The sequence below is a fragment of the Hippoglossus stenolepis genome, chromosome 9 (assembly GCF_022539355.2).
Source record: "Hippoglossus stenolepis isolate QCI-W04-F060 chromosome 9, HSTE1.2, whole genome shotgun sequence".
Classification (NCBI taxonomy): domain Eukaryota; kingdom Metazoa; phylum Chordata; class Actinopteri; order Pleuronectiformes; family Pleuronectidae; genus Hippoglossus; species Hippoglossus stenolepis.
In genome coordinates, this window is record NC_061491.1 from 21,111,021 (window position 1) to 21,120,528 (window position 9,508).

The 9,508-nt window shown below is 42.8% G+C and overlaps 1 protein-coding gene across 2 annotated transcripts; it reads left to right on the forward strand.

The window, feature by feature from the left end:
- The first annotated feature begins 1,349 nt into the window (after positions 1–1,349).
- On the forward strand, positions 1,350–9,334 carry LOC118115258 (chondroitin sulfate N-acetylgalactosaminyltransferase 1). 2 transcript variants are annotated; one of them, XM_035166319.2, is made up of 11 exons: positions 1,350–1,699; positions 2,439–2,502; positions 3,207–3,852; positions 3,964–4,064; positions 4,154–4,332; positions 5,266–5,482; positions 6,083–6,184; positions 6,792–6,973; positions 7,956–8,050; positions 8,161–8,242; positions 8,815–9,334. In XM_035166319.2, exons 3-11 carry the CDS (start codon positions 3,490–3,492, stop codon positions 9,087–9,089), a joined length of 1,596 nt encoding a protein of 531 aa, XP_035022210.2. In that variant the 5' UTR covers positions 1,350–1,699; positions 2,439–2,502; positions 3,207–3,489; the 3' UTR covers positions 9,090–9,334. The 2 variants fall into 2 exon arrangements, with proteins under 2 accessions (XP_035022210.2, XP_035022212.2); XM_035166321.2 differs by lacking the exon at positions 2,439–2,502.
- The last annotated feature ends 174 nt before the right edge of the window (positions 9,335–9,508 follow it).

Below are 9,508 nucleotides of genomic sequence, written 5' to 3' on the forward strand. Positions count from 1 at the left end.
AGAGTGCTGTACCTGGACTGGCTGTAGACACCGGGGCAGTAGAAGAGAGCCGTCATGACATACTGCCGAGGACAGATGCTGCAAAGCACCAAACTGATCCCATACAGAGAGGTCAGCACGAACACCAAGAGGGTCAGCAGGAAACTGTGGTGGTTTGCCTGTCCGACACAGCTGTTTATCCTGCAACACCTCAACACAAACACACAAACACAACACAGACCCACAAGACAAAGATCTGTGAGACCCAAGCTGACCTGGATATGTTGGCTCCATATACCTGCTGTATTTAAAATAACTCAGTAGATGTAGTATTTGAAGTTTACATTTGAAAGACTATTGAATATTTCCTGGTCAGACTATCATGTGGGTTATTCTAGTTTGGTGGTAATAGATTCAGTATACTCACAGTATATCATGGTTGGTTCTGGAGTTTCTATCTATATAGTAAATGTGAATAATAAACAGGAAGATTAACATCATATATACATTTTATTCTTTTGTCTATTGCAGACAATGAAACAATTCAGAAACTGTGCATGAGGTATAAAGAGATTTATAAAACTGACATCATCATCCTTAATGTTCTTGGCAGTGTGCAGTTCAGGAAAGTGTCTGATAAAGCTCACAAACAAATAGACACCCTGTCTTCCTGGTTGGCCTGAGACAGATCCCAGTTTACCAGTTTTCTAGTTCAAGTTTTGTCTTCTTTTCTGTTTTATTAAGGCTGTAGCATTATTTTCATTATGATTTAATGTAAATTACAATTATTCTTTCAATATTTTATGCTAAAACTGACAGAAAACATTGTAAGATGGTCATTAGCAAGTTGCCACAGACAAAAAAAGGTGAATTATTTTATATATTGTCAGACTGACATGTTCCAGAGTTATAAAGATTGATTATTCACACAGAAAATGTAATTCTCAATTGCTTGTAGTGGTGTACAGATGAATTCAAAGCCACTTTAAAACATTAATCATAACAATTAAATGTTAAACACTATATTACAATGAATGCACAGATTAATGTATCAGAATTCAATTTAGAATGCTCTGAATTTCCATTAAGAAAACAGGGGGAATAGCAGCAAACTTGCACATTTAGAGGAGTCGGAGCTCAGGGGTCGACACCCGAATGAAAACAAGGACCATCTGTACGCTGCCTCATTAAATGTGCAAGACCCCGTCCTATTGGTGGGATCCGACTGGTACCTAGCTATTTCCTCGCAACAGATTGCAGGTGGCAGAGCATCGAGGACTGAAGGGGCATTCCTTACTCGGGTTGCCTTCTAATTAGACGGAGGGGCAGAGTGGAGCCTCGGAGGAACCCGGGGGAATTCAGAATGAAGGCAGATGGTGTGAGGTATCATGAGGATGTGCAGAGGAAGCCTGGGTCTGATGGAGAGAGGAGAGGGAGGTGCTGGGAAAAAGGTGGGGACTGAGAGGAGAGAGGATGAGAGAGGGAGAGGAGGTCCTCAGCAGTTGAGTTGACGGCTGTGAAGTCACCTCAACCTTCAGTTGGAGAGCTGCTTCATCATTTCTGGACAACTTTCCTGACACTAACAAACACACAGCGTTCCTGCCTCACTGACAGACGCCTGCAGACATGAAGATGCTGTTGTGTTGCTCAAAGCAGACAGAGGAGGCAGTTTAGGATGATACACCTTCAGTCGTAACTTTCCTCAGATTCACAGCAGCTGGTGAGTATCACTCTATATTCTTCAAAACGTTTCTTTGTCTTCAGGTTTAAAGAGTGAAAATGTGTAGTGTATGGTCACGATTGCATGTTCCAGCTTGTGATTCCAGCTTTTTTGCAATGAGTTTCATCATGAGAGCTCATGAATCTGAAATGGCACCTTGTTGTGAGTAAAACAAGATGGTGAGGATGAGAAGGCTTCATATTTATATATGAGCCACAAGACATGAAAGATTACAATCACAACTTTAATATTTAGGATGTAAAACTATTAATGTTGTGGAAGAATTTTATCACCACCCAGGTGGACTGCTTTAAAAGGGTCTGCATGGTACGAACACATGTAATTACCAATACATGTTCCGTCACACACACACACACACACACACACACACACACACACACACACACACACACACACACACACACACACACACACACACACACACACTGCTGCTTGGGTGGACCTGGAAACATAAGCAAGTCTTTCATGAGATCAGCCTCTACCTGAGCAATAAAGAACCAACTGTGCTGTGAATAAACTGATGATGGCACACACACACACACACACACACACACACACACACACACACACACACACACACACACACACACACACACACACACACAGGGTGGAGAGATACACAGAGAAATGCTTGTTTCTGTCACTTCCCACCTTCAGCGTCGTGGCACTCAGAGTGAATGTAAGGTCAGGTTATTTCTCTCTCTGTGCATTTTTGCAGCGGCCAAACGAAAACCTGACCAACAGTCCAGCAGCAGAGAGACAAGGGCCAGTGCCATGGACTGGTAAATATGCTGCTGGTAAACAAATTTGAGGCCTGTCAGGAAAAGACTGACCGGACTGGTTAGTTCAATCCCTCTGGTTGTCACTGGATCTGTTGTGAGACGTGATGAGACTTGTCTTTATGTCCCTGTCTTGTCCCTGTCTTGTCCCTTCATCTTTCTGTAAAGTCCTTAGAGATGGTCTCCTGTTGAATTTGCGTCCTGACGGGTCACAGGTAGATCTCAAATGCAACCCCAGGATTTTTTTTACAGGGGGATGTTATTTTACAGGGGCCGAATGTTTTTGGTGAAAGTTATTGACAGGAACAAAAACCTCTATATACAAAAACATGGGAAAACTAGAATGACTGTAGAGCGCATACCTCCTCCAAGTCCAATATCACCATAGATATAATTTCGCCTTAATGTGGCTGATTTTTTCATCAAGATCCATTAATTATTCCCTGGAAACTGCACCAACACTCACTGCGTTAAAGAAAGTGAAATAAAATCCCTTGATCCAGATCTATGCTGCATCCTTCCAGCTAGTTTCATGGTAATCTGCCCAGTAGTTTTTGCATAATGCTGCTAACCAACAGACAGACAAACAAGCAAATGCTGATGAAAACATAACCTCCTTATTAGGCTAAAAAATCCTTGAATTATCCTTCAAGTGGCCAAACATGTTGAGAACCTCTTCTTTAAAATGTATATTTCTGTCCTTATAGGGAGTTTCAACACTCTGGTGACGATCTTTACACTTAAAGTGACACAAAAACATTGGTGCAAAAGAAATACACGTCCCAACGCCCAGTGAAGATGCCGCCTGTGGATGTGACCGATGAGGACGACATGAGAAAACAAGAGGACATCTTTTTTAAAAACCATACATTTTAATCTGTAGTTTCGGAGATGTGGGTTGCTCATCTTTTTGTGGGTGCATCTCCACATGACAGAAGCACAGCCATGATTTTATAATTGTGTTTAAAACTATTTAAAAGACAACCCATCATGTTTAAACGGTGGCTGCTGGCCATGACAGCCCGCATTGGCCTCATCCTGGCGGGCCTATGCTGCTGTCTGTCGCTGTTCTACCTCCTGGCGTGTAAACCCGCGTCTCGCCGCAGCCAGCAGTCATTGCCGTGGTCTGGAGGGACCACCAGCAAGGAGGGATACTTGGCCTTGTTGCAGGAGAGGGAGGACTCTCACAGACATTACATCAACAGCCTGACAAAGCAGATAGCCCAGCTGAAGGAGGCTCTGCAGGAGCGGACGCAGCAGCTGCAGGAGTCCCTGGATAACGCCAAAACCAAAGGGGTTCTGCCTCAGGGTCTGGAGAGTCTGCACAAAACCCCGACACAGTCAGACCTGAAGGTAGGAGGACACGATACAGGTGGAGAGACGCAGGAGAAATACAGAGGTGACGGATGAGATGAAATGTGACATTACAGGTGTAGTAGTAAATGATGCATCATGTCCCTGCAGGAGTTCTTCCGCTCCCAGCTGAACCAGGCGGAGGTCAACTCAGGTGCGAAGCTGTCCAGCGAATACGCAGTGATTCCTTTCGACACTTTAACTCTGCACAGGTGAGGGGCCCAGTCGTTCACCGTTCACAGCAGCAGTAGAGCTGTCAGACTCACTGTGTGTGTGGGGGGGCTTTTGTTGCATTTCCCAGGGTGTACCAGCTGGAGACGGGGCTGACCAGGCACCCGGAGGAGAGGCCTGTGAGGAGAGACCGCAGGGACGAGCTGATCGGCACCGTGGAGACGGCGCTGCACGTCCTGAATGGACCTCAGCAGCACACGGACAACACCAGGCGGAAACGCACGTACTCCCCCTCAGACTTCATAGAGGGTGAGAAGCATCGAACTTCACTTATTCACACGTTGATCTTCTTGATGGTTTTTTACATGGTGGACGGCTGAAAAAGCACTGGAGACATTTGTCGAAAAAAGTGTCCACCGAACTTGGAAACCAAAATCCAGATTATCTGAGTGAACTGCTGTTTCATTTCACATCAGTTTTTTTGTTTGATATTGTGCTAATGCTGGTTTTATTTTCAAGAGGACATTTTTCTAAGTTTTGACTTGAGGTAGGGCCACAGAATTATACTTTTAAAACCCTCAGTGTTGGCCTGTGATGCTCATACAGTCACCACTGACCCTAACACAGCCACTGTCATTTTTTTCCACATGGCTGTTGCTCAGGGGTTTGGGTGGGGTGTCCACAAAATGCAAGGTTCGGTGGTTCGATCCCTGGCTTGTTCCGGTCCAAGTGATGGAAGATAGAAGAGTTTATTGAAGTGTCTCATGAGCGGGTGAATGATACTTGAACTGTAAAGTGCTATGAGCTGTGGATAAGTGAAGCGCTGCATTCATGTAGTCCATTTCTTTACTATGAGAGAAATTATTCTAGTTCCACTAAGAGCATAACCAGACAATAGATAATAATCCAGAGACATGTGCTATGTGTTATATCTAATGCATCAGTTCCTTCGGAGAAACTAGACCTAATGAAGATTCCCTCACAGCCACGATGGTATCACTGCGGAACAGACTGCAGGGCACACATTAATATTAATACCACTTACCCATAAGTTATATTTGGAACAGTATACAGTTTATAATCAAGCTTAAGAAAATCCTTCATTTTACACAATTTTTCAACTTGCATTGATGTAATTTCTGTGAAGCTTTTCAGTGTCAAAATACAGATTTTAATTCATAATGAAATAAGAATTTGATTAATAATATTAATCGAATCCTTCTCCTCTTCTCTCTGTCACAGGGCTGACCCGTTTAGAGCGGGACAGAGGGACCGTCTATGAGCTGATGTTTAAAGGCGACGGGCCGCGGGAGTTCACGAAGCTCGTGCTCTTCAGACCGTTCGGCCCCGTGGTGAAGGTGAAGAGCGAGAGCGTGGACACTCGGAACATCATCATCAACATCATCGTGCCTCTGTCCAAGAGGCCGGACGCATTCAGGCAGTTCATCGACAACTTCAGGTAGTGAACGAACACACGCTCCTCTGCTCACTGCAGGAACTGTGAGGGAAACCTCATCTTAATCTGAAGCCACTTTACAGAAAAGTTTTTTTGGTGTTTGTAATGTGTTTCTTAAAGGTCCAGTGTGTAAGATTTAGGTGAAAGGGATCTATTGGCATAAATTAAATATAAAAGAATCCTAGTGATGTTTTCACGAGTGTGTTTCTAAATTGTACAAATTGTTGTTTTCTTTATATTTGGATATATATTTATTCACATTTAAATACTTTACATTTACGGCCGCCATGTTTTTTTACAGTAGTCCAAACTGGACAAACTAAACATCTTTTGAGTTTTAATGACAACTGAAGGCTTCCACAGGTTATCTGTCATGGTTGGAAGGGGAGGGTGAGTTGAGGGGTATTCAGCTGCAACATGCAACTTCACCACTAGATGTCTCTAAATTCTACACACTGGACCTTTAATGCCTCTTTGGTAAATGTAAAGTACTTTGGTTTGCCTTGTTGGTAAAAGATGGTTCACAAATAAACGTGGCGTGTCTCATCTGAAACAAGGTCATTAGGTGGATCCTAACATGTTCCTCGTGTGTTGTTGGTTCAGAGAAGTTTGCATCAAGCAGGACGGCCGGGTTCATCTCACTGTCGTCTACTTCGGTCGGGATCAGATAGACCAAGTGAAAGCCGTGCTGGACCAGACCTCCAGGTAATGTGTGCTATTTTCCAAACGCTACCCTTAAACAACATGAACGTGCAGAACCTCCCTGTGATCTGGGACAGGTCACTGAGTGTGATTTTAAACCTTGAGTTGAGTCTTTAATCAAAGTCACGTGACCTCTCCCAAGATAATAACATGTGATGGCACAAACTGATGACACAATTAATATCATGTGAAAGAGTGGAGACAGATTACTGCCGGACACACATGTGTATCCTCTGCTCAACTCGAACAGGATTAAGTTTTGCAGGTGTGTCTGTGCTGCACTGCAGATATTTTGTCCATGAATAAAACCTGTAAGTCAGAGAGTGTCAGAGGTTGAGAGCTGCAGGCAGAATAAACCTCTGGTCCTTCAGGAAGCTGCACACACATCCCTCCATCATGCAGAGGCCGGGATGATAAAATCGTGATGCATGATCTTTTTGTACTTTAAGCTTCTCTCTCTGTGCTATTGTTAAATATTTGATTCTGCTACACTCTGTTGACACTTAATGTCTGGAGGTTGGTTGTTGGTGTTTCACATTTCAAATGAAAACATCCCACTACCTGTCCAGTCACACACAGAGATTATTCCACGTCTTCTTCTTTCCCACAGAGAGACTCGGTTCAGGAGCTTCACTCTCATCCAGCTGAATGAGGAGTTTTCTCGAGGTCGAGGCCTGGACGTGGGCGCCAGGGCCTGGAGGCGGAGTCAGAATGTCCTGCTCTTCTTCTGTGATGTTGACATCCACTTCACAGCGGACTTCTTAACGTCCTGTCGTCTCAAGGCAGAGCCTGGTGAGAGACGGGGGGGCAAGTCACATTGAGCAGTGCCACACATTAACACAGGGGCTTTGTTAACATCATGCAGCAGTTTCTTACACACACAGATACAGAAAACGACCACAGACACTTGGTGGTCCTAGAGGAGGGTTGGGGAACCTTCTACCTGTCTGTGCCAATGGGAATATTCTCTCATAAAAAGCACTTGGTAATTACCTCTGTCAAGGAGGATTTCTCAGAGAACAATTCATGGATCTTAATAGAGACAACTCAGGCATATTTAGTGGGACTGATATTAATGAGTATGTGCAATTTGGTGCTGATGTGGATTAATACGAGAACTGCTGGGGCTTGATGGAGGTTTGCAGTCTACTAAGTGCCATTCTATTCTTTGAGAATTTTTTAAAGAAAAGGTGAGACACCTGTAGGACAAACAAAGACTCTGGCAGACCTGTAACTGACAACATTAATTCACTAAAGGCATCATTGGAACAGAAATAAGGTGGATAAGAGAATTAAACAAGAAAAAATAACTGAAAACTTATGGGGGGGGGCTACACCAAGGATGTGTGTAGAGACTGGTAGATAATCTATATTTAATACATTTTAAACAGATTTTACATTTGACTTTTCAGAACATGAGTATGAGGACCTGCCTGGAATTCGTAGTTGAAATGCTAATCTATGGGAGTTGTTCTTTTAGATGATTTATCAACCAGTCATCATGTCCACGTCTGTAATGTGAGTCACTGGGGTTAAAGTTAATCTTTCATTTTCTCTGTTCAGACCTGTGAGTTATCACTGCTCATACTAACGATGCCACTTCTCTTTCGTCTCACTCCAATCAAACCTCCGCTGCTGAAAAATAAAAAATGCTGTTTGATGAAAAATGCATCAAACCCCGATTAATTTATCACCCGTAGGAGAGAAGGAGAGAGAGACAAATCCTGACAGTAGGTGTTTAAAACAGAAAGTGTGTTTTCTTTTTTGTCTTTAGGTAAGAAAGTGTATTATCCAGTTCTCTTCAGTCAGTACAACCCATCTATCATCTACAGCAATCACACACTTCTACCCTCTATTCAACAGCAGCTGGTGGGTACTAAACACATATATAAACAGCTAAATTCACTTGCTGAGATGACTGATATCAAAACTATTTCACAAAAGTATGACTGATTTCCGCCCTTCTCTTTCCCTCTCAGGTGATAAGGAAGGAAACAGGATTCTGGAGAGACTTTGGGTTTGGCATGACATGTCAGTACAGGTCTGATTTCATCAACATAGGTAATTAAAAGCTTGTGTCATCAGTAACTTCCGCTATTTGAAAGACTTTATATGATTAAATATTACTGATAACTGTTTATTCTAAACTGTACAAAGGCATAAAAGTACAGAATTATGTGTATTTTTATATAAAAATTCCACGACTGTAGCGAAGTCCCGCTGATACACGAGCTCAACCAATCGTGTGTCAGTCTCAACTGTCAATCATGACATTTCACCCCATTTTTATTGCATCAAATAATTCAAACCAAACTTACAAGTGAACACTTGAACAAACATCACTGTGGTAAGAACGACCTAAAATGACAGAAACCATCATCAAGAAATATTTATTTGACGCGTGCTTTGACTTATAATTGGGCCCATGTCCCATCTGCTAACACGGAGGACCTATACTGCAGCCAGCCACCAGGGGGATCGAGACACTTTGGCCTCACTTTTGGAAAGCTGTCACGTTGTGCATCTTTATATACAGCATAACACCCAATAACTACTATTTCAGCTGCTTAACAAACATAACTCAGTTTACACTTTAACCATTTCTTCACATGTGTCTGAACTTTTCACGACAGGCGGTTTTGACCGTAACATTAAAGGTTGGGGGTTGGAGGACGTGCACCTGTACAGGAAGTACCTTCACAGTAAGCTGATGGTGATTCGCTCTCCGTCTCGAGGCCTTTTCCACCTGTGGCACGAGAAGAACTGTGCGGACGAGCTTCCTCCGGACAAATACAAGATGTGCATGCAGACCAAGGCCATGAGCGAAGCCTCGCACAGCCAGCTGGGGGAGCTCTTCTTCAAATCAGAGATAGAGGCTCATCTGAACTCAAAGAAGCAGCAGAAGTGAGGAGCACAGTGAGGACGACTGAGCCAGAGATTGTGATGATTTACATGTTATTGTTCTGGTTTTCATGATAATTTATGGGAGCGTGTATTACATGTAATCGTGTCAGACAACAGGAGGAGATCACAGATTTATTCTTATTATTTATATCAGTGTGAACAAAAAAGGTTCAGTGACTTGACATCAAAATAAAGTTGGTTTTATTTTGTTTTATTTTATTTGTATGAATAAAAGTATGGAGAATGGGATCTATTTGTCTCCTTTATGTTCTTCTAACCACTGAGGGGTTCAACCCATAAGTTTCCAGGAAGGATTTTTACATTAAATAACATTATTAAGAACGTGAACTGCATATTTCTTTTCTCATTGGTGAGAATAAAAAATGCAAACATGCTAAAACTAAGTTTCCAAAATCCAAGACA

What these genes read in the sequence shown, in the direction of transcription:
- LOC118115258 (XM_035166319.2), top strand. Translation starts at nt 3,490, where the DNA reads ATGTTTAAACGGTGGCTGCTGGCCATGACAGCCCGCATTGGCCTCATC. An exon ending in CAGTTCATCGACAACTTCAG is followed by an intron (nt 5,483 to 6,082) that starts GTAGTGAACGAA and finishes TTGTTGGTTCAG; the next exon opens with AGAAGTTTGCATCAAGCAGG. An exon ending in CCTCTATTCAACAGCAGCTG is followed by an intron (nt 8,051 to 8,160) that starts GTGGGTACTAAA and finishes TTTCCCTCTCAG; the next exon opens with GTGATAAGGAAGGAAACAGG.